The following is a 27,387-nucleotide window of genomic DNA, read 5'->3' as shown; positions in this document are numbered from 1 at the left end:
AAATTATTATTAACTGTATTTCCCAGTCTTCCCTAGAATAGCTGACTGGTTTGCTACAGAGACGGCAGTGTAGGACACATGGTATGGTTATTTTATACTTTAAGCTCATTCTTTGAATGTTGCTACACAAATCTCTCTGCCTTATTCCACTATTTCCCTAGTAACAGCTTATTTCAAGAACAGGCTTTGAAAATTGTGGAAGTCTTAAACCAGTTGTTGCTGCATTATATTCAGATATCCCAGAAAGATCAGACGAAGTATACAACAGGAAAAAAACAGAGTATTCTTTGGGCTACTACTGTTATACAAGTAAGGCAGGAAAAGGACCAGCCATAAATGATCATTAATGGAATATAGTGCAGAAAGATGCCCAGCTTTCTGCACCTAGCTTTACCTAAGACGAGGAGTGATATCCCCCACTCAAAAACAGATGAGAACCACTCTTTATAATAAATTGCAATACTCGATGACACGAGACAACCAGTTAATTACAGTAAATGTAAAACAAGCTTGATAAATTTCTGGTGGGGGACAAGAAACTGCTAGTTTGAAACACAACTTTATTTTTTAATCAATATGCAATCTACAAAACGTTATTACAAGATTATCAACATGACCTGTTTATACTTATACTGACAGAAGACCCCAATAAAATTATATTTTCCATTAAGAATAACAGCACTGCTTCAGAGTTATCAAAATTATACCTAAGCACTACTAACTGCAGCAGTTAGTTACTCTGTTTAGTCAACAAAAAGAGAAATTAGTGTAAAACAGAGGTGCAGGCACCAATAAGAAGTCTGTCAAGTAAAATAAATGCAACTAAAAGCAACACATGAAAACACACTTTCAGGTGTAAAGTACTTTTGGACAACTTACATGGAATCTGGAGGGGGAAAAGAAAGCAAGGAACATAAAGATGAGAGCAGTGTGGCATCATGTTCAATGGAGTGCACCGTCATCCTCCCTGCTCGAGAGCTGTCCTGCAGGGGCAGCCACACCATCATTTCCAGTCACTGCAAAGCTTCAGCTTTGACACCCAATAACACCTCTTTTTTGCTCTCTTCTGGTTGGAATAAACGAGCATTGCAGGTTGCTTGCTTACTGGCATCAAGAATCTTCTGTGGGTTTTTTTGCACATTGCCACTAGTCCTTTCTCCTTCTTTTTTTTGCCTCTCCTTTATTAGTAGGGACTGCGATGCAGATTCCATTTTGTCAGTTAAAAGACTTCCATTGACTTCAATGGGTGTTTGAGTCCAGAATTACATCAAGTACCATTTACCTACAGTAGTAATACAATCATATGAGAAAGATGAACACAAAGATAAAGTTTGTTGGATTCAGCAAATAGGACACTTGTAAAATAAGGCAAACACACTATAAAAATAGGTGTTCTTATTGACTTCTGTTTAAAATAGAAAATATCCCAAACCCTGCTAGTCCTTTGTGAAGGAAACACAGATAATATCTACATACTGCCCTGTAGTAAATGTGAGAGAAGTGTCAGCATCTTAAGCGACCCAAACAGTTGGAAGCATTACAGTGACTGCAGGCGGTAGCTGTGGGAAGCAGAGATCAGATATGTGTGAAACCTGGTTCCTCGCGTGATGCCAGTGTACCTCATGGGTTATTTAAAGCTCTGATCCTTCTGCTAACTGGACACTGCACATCACAACAGCTTGTAGCAACTGTTCCTCATCTCCATTCCCCTCCCAAAACTAGATGACTTATATCCCTGATTTCTAAAGAATCAAAGCATTTACGCACTGTCACCTGCTACAGTCTTCATAGGAAATGTTAGCAAATGAATCATATTAAACACTGAGAACAGTTGCCCAATAGGTTATACTCTAGGACATCAGACAATGCAGAAGGCAGGGGAAGACAGCATATTTCTGCTTTGGCATGTTGCAATAGCATAGGAAGTCAGAATCTGAGGGGGGATGGAGGGAGATGTCAGACAGCCCTAACTTTCATGAAACTGCAGCCTATTTCTAAATATTCTGACAGCAAGGCATACAAACATGAGTTTGAGACTGAACAGAGTAATTACTCAACCTCACGCTGCACTAATTGTCAGGTTTAAACTGAACGTCATATATTAAGCAGAGTAACTTTCCTTCAGTGTGGCAATATTTCCATGGAATTACTTCTCTGTGATCCTGATCCAATTCCAATTAAAGTAAATGGCGAGTCTCGCAGGCCTCAAATAGAAATCCAAAAGTCTGCAACACAGATAAAGCTGTAGCTTGACCTTTTTATGTCAAAAAGGCTGAATGATCCTTACACCATACAAGCACCATACAAGATATAATGCACATTCACTAGCAGGAAAGATGCCTCTTCACATGGCTGTTCATAACTTAGGCCATTCAAAACAACAGCTCCTATCTTGAGGGGTCAATGCTATGTGGACTTCCAGACACTAAATGGTCTAGTGGAAGGTGTCTTTGCCTGTGGCAGGGGGTTGGAACTGGATGAGCTTTAAGGTCCCTTCCAACCCAAACCATTCAATGATTCTACGATACAGCAGACACCCGACAGAAGAAAAGCAGCTGTTGCTTCTGCAAAACCCGTAACACCACCAGGTACTAAATACCCAGGGAATGAATGCTGCAAATGGTGATCCTAAGGTGAAAGAGCCCCAGATCAGCCTGCATGTCCCTCCTTTTGAAAAGCAGGAAAATAGGGGCCAGCTGGGAAAGATGTGCTTTAGACAACAACTGCTACCAGATTTACTCAATTAGCTGTATTAATGGAAATCAAAACAAATCAGCCTCAGACTAAGGTTAGTGCAGGTGTCAGCAACATGTATTTTGTGTCCTCTACCTTACCAAGCGACGAAGTTAACAGATATTGTAGCTCCAGGATAACCATGGACTCCAGTGATCTGCAGAGCTCTGCTGTGATGCTATGAACAAACATTTTGCCCTGGCACCCACTGTACCTCTCAGTTCAGCTGAGAAGTATATAAACTAAAAGTTAGTATGAATAAAAGAAAGCAAACATGACTTGAAGGTGCTAATGGCTTCTCAAGTAAAAACACGATAGAGGATGTGATAGCTGAGACATACTTGGATCACTATTGCACTCAAATGCTTGCTTAGATTTATAATAATATAATCTGCTAATAAAAATGGATATATAGAGAAGTCAAAATACCATAATTGTCTATTTGGGGCTTTGCCAATGCAATACCCATAAAAAAACCTGCCCTCAGGATGTATTATAGAATTTATTATCCATTTTATTCCCAGCTTCCAAATAGGGGGGAAAAGTTTATTGTGATGAACTAGGTTCACATTATGGCCTTCTGTTTCCTCAGACTGGTCATTTTCCTCAGTGCATATCCTACATATTTCTACTTTTGAGGAATCACACTGATCTGTATTTTTACACAGTGTTCATATGAGCAGTTACAAGCTGTGTAAAATATGAAGTGAGATTCGGTGCATTACTGTGTTTTTCTTCTCCACTAATTTCAGTTTGAAGGAAAGATAATTTTAGGAAAAATACAGGAAAAAAAAGGTATCAAGGGCAGTTTTTAAATTGATCAGATTTTTTTCCAACCTGGAATTGCAGCCTGCAGAGATGACACATGGCAGAATGGCTGAGGGGAAGCATTAAAACCTCTCCCTCAATGCCTGTTGTTTGTTGAAAACACAGTTAACACATTGATATGGGATTAGTAGCTCAAACTGCCTGCTGAAGTGTCACAGCAGGGAAAGGCTGTCTTAAAAGTTACTCAAAGCAACAGCTCCTGCAGTTTCCAAACCAATCTCTGGAACTTGTATCCTAAAGAAGACCCAGAGCAAACAGCAGCAACCAGCAATGGCTTCAGGCTGTGGGAAGACTCTCCTCTGGAGCAAATTCTCACAGCTTCATCAAATTCTCAAGGCTTCATCATATGACATGGGCCTGGACTGATGCACGCTTGCTGGGGATCCACCCTTGCCTCACTTACTGCAGCAGTGAGAAAGATTTGTCTAATGCCTGAACTTCACACATTTTGATCACATTTGCCATACGGTTTTTTGCCCAAGAGATTACTTTGACTGAAACCATAAAGTGCTGGGAAGGAAACACTTGCAGCCACATTTAAATGAAGAACATTATTGCAGAGGAACTTTTCCCATTTTACCAATGAAATCACCCCATTTCCAACTCATTATTTGAGGCTCTTGTCAAGGGTAATATTATAACTTGCTCTGTTCACATATATTGAGGGGAGCAGAAACATGGGGACTTCAGTTTTCAGACACCACTAAAACATGTAATTGGTCCTGCTGGATCTTACACAGATGCTGGTCTGCACATAAGCACTCTGGCAGGTTTATTGCTGAATATTGTATGTCCAAGTGACATGTACTCTTTAAGTAGAACCATTAGGTTTCAATATAGAGTATGAGATCATTCCCAAGTCATAGATACCAAACAGGAAAATAATATATTAGAATCAGTCAGTTAAGTGCTCACATCCTGCAACTCTTAAAGAGACCTTACTCATACCAGTATTCCCATGACAGGAAGTCTACTTGAACACAGACCAGTCAAACGAGTACTGATTTGCAGAATCAAACCCAAAAGCAGAAAAGAAATAAAATGACCACGTTTACCCTAAACTAGGTCACTGTGCTTCCTCTAACAAGAGGATTTCCTGTGTAACTTGATGCCTACTAACATCTATGACGGTGTCTCCTGTCCTTTTCTACTGCATGAGGCAGTTGCCAGCCTTATCTGGATCTTCTCCATCAAGCCTGATCCACTTCTTTTCAATTTCAACCTGTAGTCAGAAAACAAAAACAACACCCACATAGAATTAGCAAATAATTGGGCACTGGAAGTGTGAACTGCAGCAACAGGATGAAGAAAAGCTGGGACACAGAATCAAAACATTTCCAGACCAAACAGATTTCAAAACCACTACTGCTAAAAACAGCTCAGCTGCGGAACAACCATGCTGCGTCTGCAGTTCTGTTTTCAGCGTCATCTCTGATCAGACAAGGAATTGGTTTTTAATGATCCTTTTGCCCAAAGTCGTTATCACGAGTACATGCAAGGTTTGTTTAAAATGCAAAGCACATTCGCTTTGCAAATACTGTATGGGGGAGTGGGGAGAAAGAAGAGGAGGAAAGCACTGGAAACATAGCCCTGAAAATACCTGGCAATTGTAGAAAGCTTTCTGAACCACGTGTTTCTGGGGCTGCACATCGCTCTCTATGCCCAGTGACTTGACTTCTGTTCCTGAGGCACAGGTATCGTGAACAATGAACTGGACAGTAGCAAATGGATACCAGTCAGATGGTATTTCCTGGTCTGATCCCAGTTCCAATTTGTAAGACAGGCTGTGTGGATGATCTGAACCTTGGGAAACAAAAAAAGAAAACCCAAACCATCAGTTAATTATCTTTTCTTTGCTTAGAGTGCAAGGTTAATCTCCTAGGAAGAGAGCACAGCTCTACCTTTTATTAATGCAGAGCTGTTGGTACAATACAAGATTATCTGTAATCTTTCGCTACTTGGGCATAAGGTGGTCTCTTCCTCACTATTTGTCTGCTTCAGCACACTTTTCACAATCACTGCAGTTCTACAAGTTAAATTAGACAAGATTTACCAGACCCTTCCAGCTTCAGACTGAAAGAAGAGAATTACAGGCTTAGGGATTGGTTGCTATATTAGGGAAGAATCTCAGTTTTCCCTCAGAAATACATGTCTTACTCTCATAGAAAAATAAAACCTGGAAGGCCCCAGCTTAGCCAAGGCTGAGATGCTGCCCTGCGTCCAACAACTATGCTTTCCAGAGCTCTCTGCTATAGGAATTGTACTACAGTGTTTATTTAAAGAACTACAGCTATCTTGTGTAACATCACTTATTACAGTATGTCTATAGCAGCAGATAAAGGTGCGAATCAAAAGTGCTGCTAAACAAGACAGATCCCAGCTGCCAGGACAAAGGCTACCTAGACTCCTATTCTAGTTTGGGAAAGAACATACCCCATTTCCTCCAAAGCAAAGCATTACTGAAGGAACTGCCACCTTATAATGCAGTGTCATGGAGGATTGCCCATGCATACTCTAAATTACTTCAATCCGGCCTTAGATCCTAGGGATCACTTGCATTAGCATTTCTTCTATGTGGCAATGGTTAAGGGACAGCATTTCTCCTGGCACACAGGAACACTAGGGGGAAAAACCTGCTTTCCAAAGAAGCTGAGGTCAGTGAGCATGCTGTGTGCATGAAAGCAGTACAGTACAATATAATGAAAAGAATCCTTTATATCACAGCTGCCTCTCCAAATTCTTCAGGGCAAAATGTAGTAATTCTGCATTACCCTTGCTCTCCAGGATTTTAAGCATCAGCACAGACAACTGACTACCATTTGGCTGCAGGCAGAAAAATACAAGCAGAGAAAGAAAGCATTGGCTGTATTTTGTCAAAGGCAAGCCTGGCAGTGTAGATTTGGTTTTCATCCATTACACTGAGCGGCATCTCAAAGTTCCATTCTTTATGCACTGGCTTTCTCCAGTGACAGGAATCAATTTCATACCAGAAGGAAGGAAATACTGAAGATGGAGTTATCATACACTGAGCTATATCCATATCATGGGAAAAATCGCTGTGACATTCCACATCCACAGGCTCAAGAGGCATTTTTTAAAGCAAAACTGAATTTAGAAAGCTACCTCTCCATTGCTCCTGGGAGCCTTGGGCTGGGTCTGTGCAGGTTTGCCCTGCAGCCTGCCTCACAGCCTGCCCAAACCACTTCTGGTATAAGGAGACTATTGCCATTTGAGTGGTTTGGTGGGCAGTTCTGTCACATGCCTCTGACTTTACCAGGACAAAGTCTAATTCAATAAACCATCCTTCAGATTTCAATCCAATTCCAGCATAAAGCCAATGTGTCCCCAAAAATCAAGGCTTAAAGAGCACAAAATTTGTTTTAATCTGTCTTAATCATAATCACTGAAACATTTAACATTTTGGTTTCCTTTTGAGTAAGTACATAATTAGTATAATTCATAATTCCTTCCTTCTTCCTTTTTGTTACACTCAACAGCACAGTTAACACCTCACTGCCTGGAAGAAAAGGTGAGAGACGGAGAGAGAGGAACGGGATGTGTCCTTTGGATTATCAGCCCTTAGACTGCAGATGGGGAGGTCTCCAATTCTTTTTCTCCCCGTTTTTTCATCCATGTTTAATAACAGCAACCATAATCAGTAGCTTGAAAAGCTGTTTGCTGACTGCAAGCGTTCCTGTCTGTGCTCAGTTGACCCCAAAGGCATGCACACAGAAACACAGAAGCATTTACAGCCACTGCTTCAGACAAGGAGCATGTCACTGGGCAAGTGCAGTCCTTCACCAGCTGGACTCTGTACAAAGCTGATTTACAAGCATCCCCTGCAGGCTTGCTTCCAGCAGTACATCACATTCAACTCTTATCCTAAATGCTGTTTCTTTACATAATTACTTGTAATATTCAGAGACAACTTAGACTGGAGTTCAGAAAATAACTACACCCACCAGCTAGAATCCTGCACCCTGAAGAACACTGGTCATGAAGTCTCCTAAAGGTACATGTATCACAATGAGGCCCAGCAATCACTCCCCACATGGGATTAGCTGTTTCTCTCTACCAAAGCATGGCTCTAATACATGCTCATAAGGAACTGGTTACAGAAATTTAATGAAGAGGTACTGAAACTTGCATTCATAACTGCAAGAGCAGATCTATAAATGGGGTAGGTTCTGAGTTTTGAGGAGTTCTTCCCTGTGAGGGTGCTGAGGTGCTGGCACAGGATGCCCAGAGAAGCTGTGGCTGCCCCATCCCTAGCAGTGTTCAAGGCCAGGTTGGATGGGGCTTGGAGTAACCTGGTCTAGTGGAAGGTGTCTCTGCCTGTGGCAGGGGTTGGAACTGGATGAGCTTTAAGAGCCCTTCCAACCCAAACCAGTCTGGGATTCTGTGATTCTATGACTAAGTATGTCCAGCACAACTTTAAGGTGAGTGGGGAGAAGTAGGTGTCCAGCAGTGGCCATCACCAAATCCAGACAGACAGGGTGGAGAGATGGGATGGAAGAACCTCGCACCTCCTTGCTGACTTTACATCCCACCAGCTGCACCAGTCAATTTACAAGCCAGACACACTTGATAAATGACAACCACAACCCAAAACATGGCCCACGACCAAAAGCAGCAGCATGGTCACCTTCTTTTTATGTAATAGCCTACTGCTTAGTTCAGTTGTGCAGGAGGCTCTGAGTCCCCCATGCAGCTAGACAGCAAGGCTGGTATAGAGGTGGAGCAGGAGGTACTGACTGTGATTTGTGCTAAATCAGTGCTCCCAGCATGTGCAAGACATTACTCACGTCTGTGAGCATACTACAGGGTCCTTCAACACACTAACACATGAGTTTGCAAGCCTACAAAGGTCTTAGGCAAAGGAGTGCAATGCCAGTGGCACACAGCATGTGGCTGAAGTCTCAGGACAGTAAGATAATACACAGAGACAGGTAAAACTGTAACATTAGGGACATCATTATTTAAAAAGAGGAGGGAACGAAGTCAGAAACAAATGTTACAATCACTTCCCAACCCCTTGAGAATGAAACTGGAGCACTAAAGTGTGAGGAGGAGATGGCACTTTGTCACTCATGAACAAACACAGTGACAGGCAGCTCTGTATACTGCTGTGACGTGGTCCTTGTCCAGTCTGCTGCTGGTTGTCTCTTCCTGTGTCCAAGCCCATTTTTCCTACACTAACACTCTCTTAGTCCACAGTCCCTCTTCCAGACTGTCTGGACATGGTGGAAGGAGCCTCTGTTGAGGTAGGACTCCCCATTCTTGAATCTGCCACCATCCCAGCAGCAGCTGTGGTGAAGCTATGAAGGAGGCCATAAGAAGCACCATGTTCCAGAGCCAAACTGTGAGATCTCATCTCATCTGTGGCACCACAACCTGCCTGAGCTGTGCTCCTCTTGGCTTCCAGGACCTGCTCCACTCACACATGGTGGTGCCAGGATGCAGCATGGTAACACACATACTTGACCTGGTCTGATCTGTTTGCTAGGTTGGGATGGGCGGACTGCACATCAGCCACAAGTGAAATGTCCTGCAGGAAACAGGAGTTACAATTACAACCCTTAGGTGGCACATCATTCCTTGGTCAGGAAAAGTGGCATGCACTGTCCCTGGAGCGATGGCTGAACAAGGATCCGAGGAGAAAGGGTTTGTCAAACAGCAGCAACATCTTGTTTGGAGTCCATTCATGGTCAAAGGAAAATGGTGTATATCTAAGGGCTTTTGGAGATCAAATTCAGCATCTTCCTGTTGTGAGAGGGAAGCCTATGAAGAAACTAGTAGCAATGGGAATAGCCTGAAAACTGTCTTCTGAGAAATGGAATCCAGAAATAACCACTGCTTGGAATTTTCCTGGTAAATGTTGGATGATAGATGTCCACTTGAGCCCAGGCATGTGCTATTCCTCTTGGTCTGCTGCTAAAGGCTCCTCTGTGAGACCTCGCATAGTTATGACTCAGTACCATGTAGCCCTTAAAAAGTATGTGGGCCTATATTCCAGCTAACCAACACCCATGAGGTGGTCTCAGTGGTGGGATTCTGATTCCTTTCCCCTAGGTGGTAACCTGCAAAGGCAGAGACAATAGTTTTGGGGTCTGAGTAAGGCTACTGCCCTAGGTCCTGTGGAGTAGCCTCCACTGGACCTTTTTGCCTACTCCCAAAACACGGGGTTTCCCCCATGCCATCCATCTCCTGTACCAACATCAATGTCAGGAGATACTCACCACTTCACTGCAGAGAAGTTCTGCCCACCGCTGGGCCATGCTAGGAGCATGGAGCAACTTCTTCCCATCCACTGTCAGCCAACAGAGTGATTGACCAACACATTGGAAGACTGTGAGCGTTGCCTTAGTTTTCACCTAAAGCTGACCAGTCCTTGTTATCTTTGCTCCATGGAACTATTGCTTCCAAGGCCTATTACACTGGAGTTAGAAGAAGAAAGAGAGGCTGCATGTACAAGATCCATTTGCAAAAGAAACTGTAATGCTGAAAAAGCTAGATGTTGGCCAGAAACAGAGAGAGAAGGTAACGGTGTGGGAAGACAAGTGGGTTGAAGCAGGCACAGTGTACATCCATACACTGAGCTAAGACAACACATTCAGATGCAAGCCCCCCTACCCATTAGGCATTATGGAGACATGACCACCTGGACTGATGAAATCAAAATCACTCCTGAAAGGCAACCAGATACTTTGGGGAGAGCTGAGCTTTTACTAGCTAACTAGGAGACAGAAACTCTGTGGTTTAGGTGTCTAGGTAACAAGACTTTTGTGAATTGACTGGCCCAAGCCATTCCTGGTTTACAGCTGAAAATCTGGCTTTTTACTAAAAATGCTCCCAATTCTTGCTCTCATCCTTTGAAGAATACCAACAAGAAAGCCAAACCAAACAAAAGATCAGTAAAACTATGAAATTTGATTCAAACTGTCATTTAGCATTCAGATAGCACTTCACAAACAATAATCTAACTTTGCTGCATCTACTCACACTATTTATGACTACTTCCCCTTTTTGAGTAGCATTCAAGTAACCTAGATCTGGGAAAGGTTCATAAAGCCAAGCAGCTTACACCAAAAAAAAACATGTGCTGGATATTTTAGCTAAGTATTAATTCTATTTTTGCCAAAATAGGTCGAATTCTAAAAGTCTTATTTTGAACATGAGAACATCAACAACTAAGAACAGATTTACATGAGGATTGTTAGGAGTCAACAGCTCCTGCTGCTATTTAGAAATGGGTGCATTTATCCCACATGCTGGGAGGAATGCATAGGAAATAGGGGAGGAGGAAGGTACCACCACCAAGGAGCAGTTTGCAATGGTGTTGGTAGCAGACAGAGGTGGCTGGGCAGGGATGGAGCCCATCTGACAGAGTCATGGCTTGGTGTTTCCACTTAGGCAGTTTAGAAATAAGGAAAGCAGCAGCTGAACATTGATGGGACCCACATCACCCCGCACACTAAAAGGCAAGTAACAGGGTTGCCATCAGCCACAAGCTGCCCTGGCTTCATTTCTTTTGTTGCTTACTGACTGCTTCCGCAGTGTGGCTTCACAATGCAGAAAATCATCAGCTGAGGAACTATTGCCTTACACAGCAGCCCAAGGATGGATGTGTCATAGCAGGAAGCACCACTGGGCACAAATTCACATAGCAAGAGATTAAAACACAGCATTCCTAAGTCCAGTTTCTCCCCAGCTCCATAGGTAACCCAGGTGCATAAAGCTTCTCCATTGCAAAGACTGTGCTGAAATCATAACACATTCTACATTTCCTCATGTGATGGTCTGATTTCATAAGCACAAACTCAATTTGCAATTATTCCATTGGCTCAACCCTTCAAAGTCAGTTGCTTTTTAATTCTTCATTTATTAATGCTAACACTCTGGCTCCAAACTCTCCTTTTAAATACCTGAATAAGCACAGGCAGCTTTTAAAAACCTGGGGTCTCACAGCTCGCATCAACTTTGCTTGCCCAGCACCCTTCCAAGGAAGCACTTGAGTAGAACCCAGTGGATAGTGACATATTTTGATGTCTATACATGAAGTGACAATATAACTATAGGATTTTCCCTTCTTTTTTTTAAGCAGCCTTGGACAAAGGCTTTTTGAAAGCAAAAACCTTGGCATATTTTTCTCCCTGCAGTAAACGCATGATGAAAGTTTACATATTCCTATTAGTTTGAGTGCCTCCAGATTTTTGGCATGCCTTGGGCCAAGTCTATTTTTAAACTCTTAGCTGCATACAGAAAACTTAATAGAGGGGTTTAAAATGTGACTGGGCAGTATTACTACCAAAATGTTTTTTCAAAGGCATGAACATTTCAAGGATACAAATGATTTTGCAGAGCTCAGCCAGAGGAATTCTTCAAATGTCAAAAGCTTGAGCTACTGCTAGAAAATAAGGTAAAGCTGCAGAATGTCACAAAAGCAGGTCTTACCTTCAAATAATATATAAATCTGAAGTTAATTGTGTACATCAAATCTTAAGGTGAATGAACTGCAGGGAATTAAAGCCTTCAGCAGAATTATAATCTTCTTTAAAACTGCCTGACTAAATTGCTGACTTGATTTTGCAGAAGTGAACCTACATTAAATAGCAAAGAATATTAAAAGCTACCCAAGCAGTCAGTCCCATAAGCCTTGGGAAAAGACATGGATCACAGCAGCATGTTGCAAATCCTTGAAGCCTGGAGTGAAAAATACCCATACCTACAGATTTTGAAGACCTGAAGAATCTTCTTCCCCCCATCATTAGTTGTGGCTGAGCCCCCTGTCTTATGTTAGCCTGTCTGCCAATGCTGCATCTCTCCTGCTGCCCATTGCTTGGCAGCCACCAGCATCCTCTAGGAGCAGAGCGTGAGATACCCAGAGAACAAGTTGTGTGTAGAAAGGAGCACTCAGCCAATCTGGGAGGAACTATATGGCATTACAGCTTGGACTACAGGTCCAAGCTAACCACAGCTTCTTCCACAGCAAAAGAGGAAAAACAGAGATGGCATTAACACAACATCATTTCTGAATCTGACCACGGTGTCATTTGTACTGTTCCTCGTCCTTGGAAGCCTAAAGACGCAGTTGCTCAAGACTTGAGAGACTTCATTGCCAAAGCAAGACATAGTCTGCATGCAAAAGAGACTAGTACTGCTATACAACATCATCAGCAAAAATACTAGGTTTTGTCTGCCACTAGCCAGGCAATAATTCATACCCTCACAACTGCTGCATTAAGATGTTGCTATAGGATGCTTTCAAATGCTGTTTTAACACTAAAATCAGTTTATTTAGTTTGTATATAGGCTCAGGCTAATATTCCCCTCTTCATTTGCTTCTGCCTCAGTTTTCCTGTCAATCTGCTGCTTCTGTCACTGAAATACCAATCAGAATCCAAACACCAAACTGTAAAAAGATAAAGTCTCAATTACTTAAACAACAGGTCAGATTAACTATACATTACAGTTAGTTCAAAATTAGGAAACAAAATATCCTCTGGAGGGCTTTTTTGACTTTAATATATTTTTTTTAATAGTTTTGAATGTTAACTCTCCCCAACACACATCTAGCTGTCAGAGTGGATATGTCAACTCAGTACTAGCATCCCTGAAACCAGGACTTAAGAAGGTAAAACCTTTTCTAGACATTCTAAAGAGGCAGTTAGTACAGGCCAATCCATTTATTACTACTACACACTTACCTTCTTCTTAAAAGTACAGATTTTATCAATATTTTAGGCAAAATGCCTCAATAGATGCCCTTGCCTTACCCAAAGCCTCAAATACACATAATGCATATCTAAGCAGAGGATCAAATTCACTCTACAGCACTAGAAGCAGAATACTGTATTCCTTGAGAATTTGTATGCTAGAACAGTCCCATATAAGGCTGTTAATCTGGTAACATGATTAAAAACTGGTCTTGTAAAACCATGTAAATATTTTTGTTCTCCATAAAGCTTTTTAGTGAGCTACCACCACCAGAGAGAAAGAGGAATGAAGCGGGAGGCATCTTTTGTCAGTGCGGTTATTGCCGTGAACACATAGTCTCAATATCCAAGCCCATAAAAGAGGTAAGAGACACCTTCTTTTGCCTTTGCAAAAGCACAGTCAACTTCCTACAGCAAGTTTGAACACCCTGCCTTCTAGTTATGCATCATGCCTACCGTTTCTTAAGTGATGCTAGAAAGCCAAGACCCAACAGTTACAATACCACCTTCTATATTAAGTGTGCGATACTCGGTGGGCAGATCATTTTGCTATTGCATGAGTCTTTCCCTCTTTCTTACTGCAGATTTGAGGCTCACTCAGAATGATCAGATCCACTTCCCTGATACCGCACGCTTATAATTACTGACAAAAATATATCCGTTTCCATCAAATAAGTTAGAAAAAAATAAGGTTATATTCTCTTTGTCATAAAAGATTACTCTTCTAACAATACCAACACACAGATAACAACCAAACTACACCATGGAGGCTGATTAAAGGTGAAAAGGTGCACCCAAACCCATCATTTTATAGCCCAAATTATTTACTTGAGTTTTTATCTGGAAGCCTGTCTATCTTCCACACAACCGCCCTGTAGGCACTCTCGTATTTTGCTGTTCCAACTGAGACTTGTATTACAGGATCAGATTCAACCTCATGTAAAGCACCAAGGCACGCTCTCCTATTCATTTTTGCTTTTAGGGACTTCTGCCTTTGGAGGTTCATGGTCCAAAGTGCTTTGATCCACTGTGTGGGAACGGGAAAGTGTATCATAACGTTTTCACAGTATTTCACAGCAGGTGAACGAGTTGGGACTGGAGCAGTTGAAGACATGTTTATAAAAGCCTGAAGTTCAACGTATGCCCCCTGAACCACTACTGCAGCCTTCACAGAAAAGGGAAGGTCTTGCCCATTATACCGTGTCCTAAAACGCATCAGTTCCAGCCTACAGGCATCTGGGGGGGCAAACTTAATAATTCGTGATTGCTCAAATTCCTGCACTTTAACACAGTTATGGAAATGGCAATCAAGAATATCAATCCATTTCTTCTCCTTCTCAAAGTAACGCTCGTCCCTCTTCTGGAGCTCCACGTCATTCAGGGTTAGGAAGCAGTCAGCACTTCCATTTACAAAACACAAGCAGTAGATATGCGTGATGACGGCACTTTCTGTGAGTTTTCCTTCTGCCTTAGTGACCTTCCCCCAGAAGTTATCCACTATTTCCAGAGTCATTTCTTGCTCTTCATAAGTCCTCCTTTGCCTGGAAATGGTAGGAAGTTTCATAAGCTCTTCCTCCACCGTTGCGAGGAAATCGGTAAGGTCATTATAATCTGTGGTGCCCAGCTTCAGCATCTGCTCAACCTCCGGCTCATGGATCACCTCCACTTTGGGATGATACCTCCTCTTCTCTGTGTAAGATACACACTCAATCTTTACCGTGTGGATTTTTCCTGAGACATTATAGCTCTCTAATTTGGGTTCGGACAGCTTACAGTGCGGCTGCAGCTGGAATTCCTTGAAAGGTTTCTCCAGGCCCTTTTCATAATACATCTGTAATACACCTCCAGGTAGGACGCTAAGGTAGATAGGGCCCCATTGCCGAGATGACATCATGTTCTTCTTTTCAGGAATCCTCAACATGAATGGCCACCCATCTGCTTTCCGGCTCCTGAAGAGGCTGTGTAGGATGGAGGGGGAATGCTTGTGCCATGCCTGAGTGCTGGAGATAGGCAGGTTTCCTGCAGCATCACAGCTATCAGCTTGCAGGTGTTCAAGCCTCTCACAGATGTAACTGAAGGAGCCCTGGTTAAGGCTTTTCTGGTCGTGGCAAGTTTCCTTGTCTTTAGGATGACAGATGCTCCTGTCAAGTGCTTTGTCCTTCCTGTGCGTGCTAACATTAGCTGGTGATGTGCTGAGCGAGCACCCTTCCTTCCAAAAAGGACTGGAAAAAGCGCAGTCACTCTGGAAGTATGGGAAGTGCCCCGGTGCCGATGACAACTCCCCTAACTCCTCACAGCTTCCTGGCAGCTTCGGGCTTCCTTCATCTGTTGTATTGGAGACTGAAGTCTTCACTGGATGGTCGCTAGGTGAGGTGTTCAAAGGAAGGCTGCTCGGTGTCTGCGAGGTTAGGGATGAGCAAATCCCGGGTGACGGAGGAAGGTTAACATTTGATGGCCATTCAGGGATGGGATAAAGGATGTGAATCCCAGACTTGGAGATGCATGAACTTCCTGGGTATTCTCTGGTAGGTGTGGTAAGTGGAGAGTTGCTGGGGGGTCCAGGACTTAGGTAGAAATCAACTACAGGAGACGAGAGTGGAGTGCTGCTTGTAGAAGATGACCTACTTGAAGACTCATGCATGCTAGACAGATTGAGTTTAAGGCCGTTTGCTTTACAACTACTTTGATTATCCACTGATTTCTGAGGAGACTGGAAGAGCGGCTCGTCATCAAAGGTGACCCAATTTGCTGGATTTGTGGAACACATCTTGTAGGAGAAACTCGAGGCGCTTGCGCACGTATCACCCACGAACCATCTACAGAGGAAACAACAGACGTGAGCACAAATAAATGCATAGAATTATCTTGAAAGACAAAAGAAACACAACCGTTATAGAATTCAAGCCTCAGAAAGCTCAAAACTTGTGTGCAGCTCACAAGTCCAGTGTACTTTGTGTTTTACGAGCATAATCTGAGATAGCCCTATGAGAACAGAGAAACTGCCCATAAATCCCCACTGCTCTTCCAGGTTGGGGATTGAAGAGAGATCGAAGCTTTATGGGCTGTTCAGAGCATCTGATGTGTGCAGCCTCTAGGTCAGAGAGAGCTGAAGGTCCCACAGTGGAACAGGACTGCTTCAGTAACTCTTCCTGCTACACAGCTTACATATAGCTTGGAATAAGGACAGAGATTTTCCACAGTGGGCATCTGCTCCAGGTGAGGTTTCCCTTCCTTCCCCCCATTAAACAAAACAGCATTTTAGTAAGATGCAATTTGATTTATTTCTGCTGAAGGGTAGACTACAGGCACCCACTGGAGGTAAAACACTGGTGAAGCACAAGTCAAGGCCAAGTAACAACATACACACCTACTCAGCACTGCATTAGCTGGTAGCCTGGAAAAAGTACAGGTGTTTAAAGCAATTAATGAACTACACTTCATCAGATGAAGTATCTCTAGTAAAGGGCTTGGCTGGATGTCCTCAGAGCAGGACTGCAAACAGCAAATAATTAAACTTGCCTTTATGGTTTTAAATCATGCTCACGGTGTCCTTATGCAGGGTATGTTGTCCCCAAAGATTTTCCTCCCTGCTGCTTTTGACTGATGAAGAAGCGAGCAATACTTTCTAATGCCTGAGAAGGAATCAAGTACAATGAAGGACCACAGGGCACATAGAAACATCATTCATTTGATAAAAAGCTATTCTTGTTAAGTCAGAACAGATTCATGTTTGCCTGAAAGCACAAGGAAGGCAGAGCTCAGACAGACAAAACCACCTGCATGTATGTTACTCTGTTAATTAAGGTTAGGTAATGATGACTTAAAGCTATTCCATTTCCTGAAGAGCCATTATTAATTGCCCAGTGCTACAGCATATAATCATGTAACCACAAAAGCCAGGAAAAGGGTGTGTAGGGACAGGACAAGGGGGAATGGCTTTAACCTGACAGAGGGGAGATTGAGATGAGACATTAGGAAGAAATTCTTCCCTGTGAGGGTGCTGAGGCACTGGCACAGAGTGCCCAGAGAAGCTGTGGCTGCCCCATCCCTGGCAGTGTTCAAGGCCAGGTTGGACAAGGCTTGGAGCAACCTGGTCTAGTGGAAGGTGTCCCTGCCCATGACAAGGGGTTGGAACTGGATGAGCTTTAAGGTCCCTTCCAACCCAAACCAGTCTGGGATTCTATTTATCTGTAGTACTTAGAGAACAGTTTGTTTCTAGAGATGCCAAAGTTCACCCAAGTGAAATCTTAAATGACAAGTTATTATTTTTACCTTTTTTCCACGTGTCTTGGCCAGTTTATAGCCGTTAAGAAAGCACCGTAAACTGACACAACCTGCTCACTCTGCAGCCGAGCAAACAAGACCTTGCAATGGAGAAGGACTGGTCCTTCATTATTTTTTGAACTCTCGCCCTTTTTGTTCAGTAAAACTATTTGCATTATGCTAGTTATTTTATAAGCACTCTCCCCTCCGCTTACACAGAGAGAAAAGGAGCAAACAAGTTACAAATGACTGCCATAGCTCAGACACACACAACTACCAGTGTATCCTTCACCCACACAGTCACTGCATCAAAATAATGTGTAGCAATGGAAAGAAAAATCACAGCTATTTGTCTCTGACTTGGTCATCATTTCTTCCTCCTGTTCCACACCCTTCGTCTCCTTTCCCTCTGATTGCTAGCACTGCTTCTTCAGCAGTATATATTGGTTATATCTACACTGAGAACTATTAAAGTTTTCAGCCTTTGCTTCATCTTAACAAGCTTCATTTGTTAACAACAGCTTGTCACAGAATCCCAGACTGGTTTGGGTTGGAAGGGACCTTAAAGCTCATCCAGTTCCAACCCCCTGCCACAGGCAGGGACACCTTCCACTAGACCAGGTTGCTCCAAGCCCCATCCAAGCTGGCCTTGAACACTGCCAGGGATGGGGCAGCCACAGCTTCTCTGGGCACCCTGTGCCAGGGCCTCAGCACCCTCACAGGGAAGAATTTCTACCTAATGTCTCATCTCAATCTCTCCTCTGTCAGGTTAAAGCCATTCCCCCTTGTCCTGTCCCTACAGGCCCTTGTCAAAGGTCCCTCTTCAGATTTCTTGTCAGCCCCTTTAGGCACTGGGAGCTGCTCTAAGATCTCCCCTTAAGGGGCCTTCTCCAGGCTGAACCAGTCCAGCTCTCTCAGCCTGGCTCCAGAGCAGAGCTGCTCCAGCCTTCAGAGTATCTCCATGACCTCCTCTGGATTCCCTTGAGCAGGTCCGTGTTCCTCCTGTGTTATAATGTGATGCTAACTCGGCACATAACTCTTTTCTCTAATACCCAGGACCATGGGGCACGTGGGTAAACAGAGCATTGGGAAGCAGCCTGAATGTGGCCATTAAAAGCTGCTCTGGCATTTGCAAGAGATAAGCCACTGCTTAGAGAAAAAGAGTTAAAAAACACACAGAATGAAGGGAGGGAGAGCCAGCCTTTCTCTCCAGAGGGGCTCCGGGATGACCAGAGGTACTGCAGAAGGGGCAGCTGCTCCTTGTGACCACAGCCACAGGGAAGGCAAATCACCAAACACCAGGAGACTCCAGCAGAAAAGGAAACATAAAATGGGCATGTAAGTAAATACAAATGTAGTTTACAGCAGAGAACACATCCTGCAGCCTCTTTCCCTTTCTTGATAGAAATGAAGCTTTTCAGCATCCTTTATTCTTTCCAGATGCTGATTCCCACCCTCCCCAAGGTCTGTTACTATTCACTTGTTTAAATGTGATGTTACAGCTTATTCCGTAGGGTTTTTTCCCCATTACAAAACAAAGAGATGTTTGAAATTCACCTGCCAAACCTTTCACTTCAGTCCATAAAGAAAGAAAGAAACCCACTTTCACAGACTGAGCTCTCATCTGTAGCTACGACACCCTCAGCATCACGGGCTGCAGCTTCCACCTTTTATTACTGTTCTAGGTATGTGTTTTTGAAAAGAAAAGTGAAAAAACAGGTGTTAACAAAAAAACCCCAAGAAACGAGTGTGGAAGTAGGCACTGGGTCCCCTACCATTGCTCACTGCTCCTCTAAGCTGACTACTAGGAATGGAGCAAAAAGAAGACATGAGTGGATCTTTAAAAGCTATTCCATCTGCACACCACAATATAGCAATCCTTTCTCTCTCCTTTGTTTTAAAGTGTTCCAAATTCCTTCTCAAGACTTAGGATGTTCTCCCTCAAAACTGCCATAAACTCTGCCTCCAACAGGCTCCCATAGGACCCGTGCTAACATAACCCAAACACTTTGGGTAAGAGGAACACGATACAAGATGCCATTGATCTCCACTACCACATGTTACGCAGCCCATAACATTTAAATTACAAGCACGTGTGGTATCTCATTCAGATATGTGACAGGAAACACTGTTTTTAGCATACTGAGACTGCAAACACAAAGGCTGGCTGGAATAACAGTTCATCCTAAATGCGCCCATTCCAGTGAACCCAAAAGACGCAACTCATCTCAATTCATCCTCCTCTGCCTGAAAACAATCTCCCCATTTATCAGATTAACTCAGCCCCATAGCATTTAATGAACAGTAGTTGAGGCTTCATTTTTTCCTTTTAATACCTCGAGGAGGCAAGGAAGAGAAATCCTACCCTATTGTTGAGAGATTTTTATGCGCTGCAGCTATTACCGAGTCCTTTGTTGCTTCAAAAATCCCAGATCAAATCTGCAGCGAAAACAGGGCTCAGCTTCTGTGTCTTGCTGGGGGATACAATTATCTCTTCCCACAGTGAAACAGTAATAACAGCTTCCCACTGGCTCCGAGGTGCAGTTCAAGGTATTGATTTGGGTACTTCAAATCCCGATATGCCTGGGTCCTCAGCTAGCTGAGGGCACTGACTTGTCATCCAGCAACATCCCCTACCACCACCACCCTGATTCCATGACATTCCATAGCTGCCTCCACGGCAGGGAAGCGGCAGCATCTGAAGCAGCACAGCGCACAACTGAATTCCCCGAGCATTTCACTCCCAGGGTCTTCCCTAACATCTGGCAGCAGTTAGAACCCTCCAGCAGTTCCTTCTGGATTTAAACACAAAGGTCCTTTTTTTAAGTATTGGAGGAGTATGGGATCAGCTAATAGGAAATGGCAGGGAAACAACCTCCCTTCTGCAAAGCATAAAGCAAGTAAGTACCACAGACACTACTCACATTCCAAAACACACAGAAGGGCATCATTTCATAAATACATTCCTTACTGCCTCTCTTGCTCCAGAAGCCGCTGTGGCTTCAAAACTGGTAAGCTATACATTATAGAATCCCAGACTGGTTTGGGTTGGAAAGGACCTTAAGACTATCCAGTTCCAACCCCCTGCCATGGGTAGGGATGCCTTCCACTAGAGCAGCTTGCTCCAAGCCCCTGTGTCCAACCCGGCCTTGAACACTGCCAGGGATGGGGCAGCCACAGCTTCTCTGGGCACCCTGTGCCAGTGCCTCAGCACCCTCACAGGGAAGAATTTCTTCCTTATAGCCAACCTAAGTCTCCCCTGTTAAAGTATAAACCCATTACCCCTTGTCCTATCACTCTAGTCCCTGATGAAGAGTCTCTCTCCAGCAGATACTGAAGGCTGCTACTTCCTTACGCATTCCTCCTGTATGGTGGAGTCTTACCAGGCAAATACCAACCTCACAAACTGCTTCAGATTTACCCCCATCCAGACTGACAGAAGGGTTAAATAACCCCTTCAGAATAAGCTGTACTCTTCACACGAGCTGCTCTGTTTGTGGTTAACGCCTGGTCATTACCTTCCCACCCTTAGAGAACAACTATGGACCCTATACACCTACTACATGTCACTTACATTGCCAGGAACAATGTTGTTTGCTGCATATAGAGAAATTTAACACAAAACTCTGCATGCTGTGCTGAAGCTATCCCATAACAACACCGTATGAGCTGTTACCTTCTCTTGTACAAATATGTAGACAATTCTCCAAGCGTTTTGCCATAAAGTGCAACAGTCTCGCAGGAAAGTACAAATTCTCTGCAGTTTAAGCAATAAAGCACACATATAAAATACCCTAAACGTCTGTAAGCCCTTGTGATATCCAAGTAAAGTATGGCAGATTTAGCTCTGTGTTTTACAGCCCTATTCTTTGCATCACTGTTTCATTTATTACTTAACCATGCAAAAAAAAACCCCTTGAAGCACACCTTCCATGTAAAATACAGCTTGATTTATGTTGATTTGCCTCCAGTTTTGCTTTGAGACTACAGATGGCTGCACTTTTACTTAACTCTGCTCTACCTCTCCTAGTTCTCAAAGCCATACATCTGAAATAAACATAAGCAAAAGGCACAACTGAAAGGAAATAGGAATTTCTTGGCTTTCACTTGTAGTTGGGATATATATGTGGATTAAGTCTCCCACCGCATTACTCATGTCCATTACTCCTAGAAAATAAGGAACTGGTGTAATAGTCAAAAATACACACTGACTTCAAAGTGTAATGTGAACTCATACTTGCGTTGCTCACCCACTGGGGCATAGGTAGGGCTGGGAGAGGTTCAGAGCTCACAGCAAATCTGTCTAATTCGGAATTCCTTACTCTTGGCCTCAAGAGCCGGAGGAATTAAAGCTTTCAGCTTTTGACAGCACACACATCCCCAGAGCAAAGGCAGGCAGAACTCATGCACACACTCCTCGCTATTACTTGTTTCTGCCTTCAGTCAAAGGGGAGTTTACAAGTGGTTGATATTTGTGTGTGCAAGCAGGGGAAAATTAACAGTTTTAGGGCTGAAACAGTCTAATGAGGATGGTTTGGGACATGGAGGACTCCTCACCAAAAGGGGAAACACAGACAGCAATGGCACTGTTGCTCTCTGTACACAGGGAGAGCATCCAGCGCCCAGGAGGGATGCTACATAGAGCTACTAGACGAAGGAGACCTGAAGAAACATTGGCTCTTTTGCCTCTCAGAGTCATATCTCATGCTTTAAAGGCTGTAAACAGGTATGAGATTCATGCAGGAGGGAAAACCTATGGCAAGCTCTCAAATTTCTTCCAATACCTAAAGACAGGGCTTGGAGCAACCTGGCCTAGTGGAAGGTGTTCCTGCCCATGGCAGGAGGTTGGAATTGGATGAGTTTTAGGGTCCCTTCCAACCCAAACCAGTCTGGGATTCCAAGAAAAATGAAAGAAAAGCAGCACTGCTGCCAGGTGCACATCTCTGCCAACTGTTGTAGCCTGTGGTTGAAGCAGGTCTTCCCCAAGGAAACAGCTCCTCTTGCTCACAACAGGAGGAGGTTAGATGGTGAGGACCATCCAGTTTATATGAATGTTTAGTGTAGCTGTTCAAAACAATTCCCATCTTTGCCATGAAGTAAGCACCCAGACCTGCTGGTCACTGTTTATAAACTCGTTTCATGTCTATTTCCATTCTTGGAGGCCTTTCCCTAACACTCAGACTTGAAGCCATTTCAAAGCTGCCTCAAAAACACAACAAAACATTACGCATGACCGGTCTTGTGTGTAACACCATCAGCCTCAACCCATCACCCACACACTGTAAGCCCTGATTCCCACACCCTCCCTCACCCCCCCTCCAGTGGCCACTCCATCACGGCTGAGTCAGACCAGCTTTGTCCTTCAGTATTTTCTCAGCTGGGCATAGAAATCAAGGCAGGAAAGCCCAGAGACAATGCTTGACTGGAAGTGCCCATAGGATTGTATAGGCCTATGACAAAGATGCTTTCTACAGGAACGGAGAGATTTTCATACATCGCTACAACGCAGACACCTGGATCTACACCACTGGTCCTCCAAAGGCTGGTTTTGGGGGGGGGGTTCACAGAGTTTGTTATCACAAACGTAACTTTCAGCATGGGATAAAATAAAGAAAATAGAATAAATTAAAAATAAATAAATAAACTAAAATAGAAATCTGATTTATATGTTGGTGGGAAGGATGCCTGAACAGACACCTGAAGCAATTGTTGGAAGTCACTCATGAGTTTCTCCATCAGTGAGCTGGAGCATTTTACTGATGTGAATGAGGATAGGATTAAACCGTAAGAACCACAAAATGGTTATCTTGGTTGTACTGAACACCTTGAACAGAAGAAAACTTTTTCTTCCTAGAAGAAATAACAAAAAGCCTGATCAAATCCACATTAACTGCTCAGTATTTATCTCCTCCTCCTTCCTGGATATCACAGTGCCTTCTAAGACACATCACTTGAGTGCAACATGTGATTGCCCGATGTCATGCAAGATGTAATCACATCTTCTCAAAACCAAATAGGTAACAAAAAGGTGGGTCAAAAAACGTGGGGTTTTGGATGTTTTTTTTTTAATGTTAGAGAGCGCTCATTGCAAGCCTGCAATGCAATTGCAATTGCATTGCAGCCTTATAGCTGGAGATCGGCTTTTGATGCACTGCTCCATGATGTTGCACTGAATTTCTTCCTACTATCTGGTTAGACAAGATACACAAATCACTTATCATTCACTTCACTGGACATATGCATGTTTCTCGTACATATACAACACACCTCTCCCCAGGGCCTGTTCCCTTCCTACAAATGAACCCCCTCATTAGAAGGACAGGGAAGAGGCCGAGGCCACTGTGCTGTCAAGCTGCAGGGAGCAGCATGGGTACCCCCCTGAAAGATGCTTCTGTTCCTCCTCCCATTCAGTTCACTCAGCCAGTCCTGCTTTATCCTCTCTGAGCACACTCCCCTTCAGCATCTCCATAGTGACTGCACAACTTAGACGCTGTAGGCAGAGTTTGGAAAGCCAACAGCGTCAGAAGAGTCTCATGTAAACTATTTATTGTCACTAGCTGATGTTTTACTGTACAGAAGGATTGGGGGGGGGGGTAATTTAAACCCAAAGCAAACCAACACAACAAGCCCCCTGCACAGTGCTCTGGCCTGGAAGAGACAGGAAAATAGATCTATTTTTATTCACAGTACTCCTTCAGGTCACGAAGTTCATGGAATGTTTCTGCATCTACTGAGGCAATTTTTAACTGTGTTTAGGAAACACACTGTTATTATTAGAAACATACAAACATCCCACAGAAGTGCCCTGGTCATGGCAGCACTACACAGGGCTCTTGGCAAGTAGTTGTGCATCCCAAACCCTTCCCTCTCCCCTTCCCCTGAGCAGAGGCAGAGATTTATTACATGCTACCAAGCAGCATAACTGCAATTACGGGTGGCTGTCCCAGTCTGTAAAAGCCACAGCCTCATTTCTTTAGGCCTTTTGGATGAAACAAGTCAAAACAACATAAAGGCCTGAATCCTCTGGCATACAGATCATGTATCAATGTATTAAACTGGTCATGGTCAGAAGCGAATCTCAACCCGGTCCTCTGTTAGTGTTTGCAGTATCCAAGAGAAGCAGTGGATGAAATGCCATGAAGGATACAAAACTACCTGATGCTTTAGTGCCCAATAAACAAGTTCTGGTACCTTTGCAGAGACTAGCCCATGGGGTAAGATACACAGAGGTCTTCTGAACATGACAAGTCAGTAACATCTTCCAACAGACGTTACTGCCATTCTCCCTGCCTTAAGGCCTTATAGTATAATATAGTGCCATAATGCTGGCAAGGAGAAGAGTCACAGTTGAATCCTCCTTTGTTAATTTAGATAGAGGTATTTGTAATGGCAACTGATGACAGTCACGTCAGAAAGTGTAATTCATAATGCAGCCATCCAAAAAAAACCTCACTGGGTTCCTCTCCAAAAGCTTTTTAAGCAGCTCCTATTCATACCAATCAAAACCATAAGGAAATGAGTGGTGGGCTAAAGGAATCTTGTTTACCAAACATGAAGTAAAATGTGGTCTGTGATAGCGCATCTCTAGTCATGTAATCGGGTGTTTCATGTTGGAGTTAACAACTGTACACAGATTAACTTAAAAGCTTACATTCATTTCTATTTAGAGATCTGGATCTGGGCAGAAGCATCAACAAGCTGGGCCATTAAGCTTATAAAAGCCAACAATTTTAAAGTGATAGAAAGCAGCATTCATTATATGAGCAAAAGGAGCTAGGGGAGAAGGGAAATAATGAAACCTGAGCATGGAACGAGGGCACTGGACCTGCCTTCACACAGGTTTCCCCAGTGGTGTGATTTACAATTCCAACGCAGTTAAGTCGAGTCTGTGGCCAGTACAAACTACTGTGCTCGGCTACAACTATTCAGAGTGCAGTGCTAAGCTCTCTACTCATACACTCAGTCAAGAGAGCAGCAAATCTTTCCTCACAACACCTTCTCGCTGTAGCTGTACTTTCACCACACTAAACCAGGCACTCCACGTTTTGTATTCAGCTTTTCCTTCTGCTCTTACACTTAGAAAAGGCTCAGCCTCCAGACAGGGAAAAGGGAGTTAACAGCAAAATGAGCGGTTCGCATTTAAAAGCCTCAGGCTTCAGAAGCTCAGTTCCCTCCTCCCCAGACAGTCATTACCGCTCTCCCAAAACTATCCAAGTCCTGTTTGCAGAGGAATCACTGAGGGTTTCTAGTGCGGCCACCTCAGACACAGAAAACACTGGGGAAGGCGAGGGGAGACCTCTGTAACTGAACTGTCCCTGGGTTCCCATAAAATGCCTTAGCGAGCATTTTTCCTAGCGCATTTCAGAAGGGCTTTTATTTGCCGCAAGTATCAGAACACCCACATCTTTAACACGAAACAAACCGGGAAGTCCCCTTCAGCAAGTACTTAAAGCCAGAAAGTGAAAACCTCCCATACCTCCTTCTCAGCTGCTCTATGCTTAAATACCACCTGTAGAGTTTGCTCTAAGGGTGCCTATGGTAAGCGCAGTCAAATCACTTCAGCCCCGCGCAGCACATCCTTCTGCATCCGCTCCAGTTGTTTTCCCAAGCCCTGAGCCCTGTTGCACGTACAACAGAGATTCCTGCAGCAATGACTTCAAGCACCATGAGCCTACATCCATAGCGTAACGTCATCAGCTGAGCCATTAGAAAACATGAGGAAGGCTCCAGGAATTCATTTCACTTCAAGGATTAAACTAAGACAACTTCTCCATCGCCCCAGTCTCCTCCCTAACAAAGCAGAAGTCATGGGAACTCGATCCTGCGGGATATCCATCACTCAAACCCCACGGACTTGTGCAGTGGTTCAAAGCTCCGGATACCCCAGGAGAAGCCATCCCCTTTTCAGCACTTCTGCTTTAAGAAAATCACAGGGAAAGCGAAAAAATAGAAAATAAAAAAGGAAGAAAAATACAAATAAAACCAAAGATAAATGAAGGGGGGAAAAACCCAGGGAGAAATAAGGGGGAAAAAAGTGAAGAAAGAAAAAGGAAAGAAATAAGGGGAGAAAGGAAGGAAGAGGGAAGAAAAGGGAAGAAAAAGGAAGAAAAAAGGAAAAAGAAAAAGGTAAATAAAAAGAAAAAAGAAAAGAGGGGAAAAGGAGAAAAGCGGAAAGGCGGTGGGGGGGGGGGGGGGGGAACCACCAACCCCAACCACCCAAACAGAGCCCGAGCCAAGTACATACGTTTGCAGTCCTGCTCTCAGACCAAAACAAAGCCGCCCCATCCACCGGCCGCTCCCCGCCGGGACTGCTGAGCTGCGCCCCCCCTACCGGGAACACTCCACTGCGGACGGACCCCCCCACACCCCCCGCTCCCGACCTCCGCCCGCTCCTTACCCACGACTCACACCGCCCGCCGGGACACGGGACCGCCCGCAGACAGCACCGGCCGGGAGCGGGGGGGGCAGTGGGTAAACCCCGCCCCGCCGCCCCTCCCTCCCCTCCCCGCCCGGCCCGGCCCGGCCAGCCCCCGGGGGAAGCATCGGGTCAGCATCCCCCAGCGGGAGCGGGAGTCGTTGTCCTTGTCCTGGCCCTGCAGGCCCTTGTCCAAAGCCTCTCTCCAAGTTTCTTGTCGGTCCCTTTAGGCTCTAAGGTCTCCCCTTAAGGAGCCTTCTCTTCTCCAGGCTGCCCCAGCCCAGCTCTCTCAGCCTGTCTCCAGAGCAGAGCTGCTCCAGCCCTCGGAGCATCTCCGTGGCTGTCTCTGGACTCGCTCCAACAGCTCCATGTCCCTCCTGTGTTGCTGCCCCCAGAGCTGGATACAGGAATGAGGGTGGTGGGAGGGACACA

The 27,387-nt window shown here is 44.1% G+C and overlaps 1 protein-coding gene across 2 annotated transcripts; it reads right to left on the bottom strand.

The window, feature by feature from the left end:
- Positions 1 to 540: 540 nt before the first annotated feature.
- Positions 541 to 26,988, bottom strand: STON1 (stonin 1). 2 transcript variants are annotated; one of them, XM_034060913.1, is made up of 4 exons: positions 26,938 to 26,988; positions 14,106 to 16,093; positions 5,162 to 5,364; positions 541 to 4,783 (listed from the first exon to the last, which is right to left on the bottom strand). In XM_034060913.1, the coding sequence occupies exons 2-4, from the start codon at positions 16,042 to 16,044 to the stop codon at positions 4,709 to 4,711; spliced, it is 2,217 nt and encodes a 738-aa protein (XP_033916804.1). In that variant the 5' UTR covers positions 16,045 to 16,093; positions 26,938 to 26,988; the 3' UTR covers positions 541 to 4,708. The 2 variants fall into 2 exon arrangements, with proteins under 2 accessions (XP_033916804.1, XP_033916803.1); XM_034060912.1 differs by lacking the exon at positions 26,938 to 26,988 and adding an exon at positions 26,785 to 26,832.
- Positions 26,989 to 27,387: the final 399 nt, after the last annotated feature.

This window comes from Melopsittacus undulatus, chromosome 3, assembly GCF_012275295.1.
Source record: "Melopsittacus undulatus isolate bMelUnd1 chromosome 3, bMelUnd1.mat.Z, whole genome shotgun sequence".
Lineage (NCBI taxonomy): Eukaryota > Metazoa > Chordata > Aves > Psittaciformes > Psittaculidae > Melopsittacus > Melopsittacus undulatus.
This window is presented reverse-complemented; position numbering and strand designations above follow the sequence as displayed.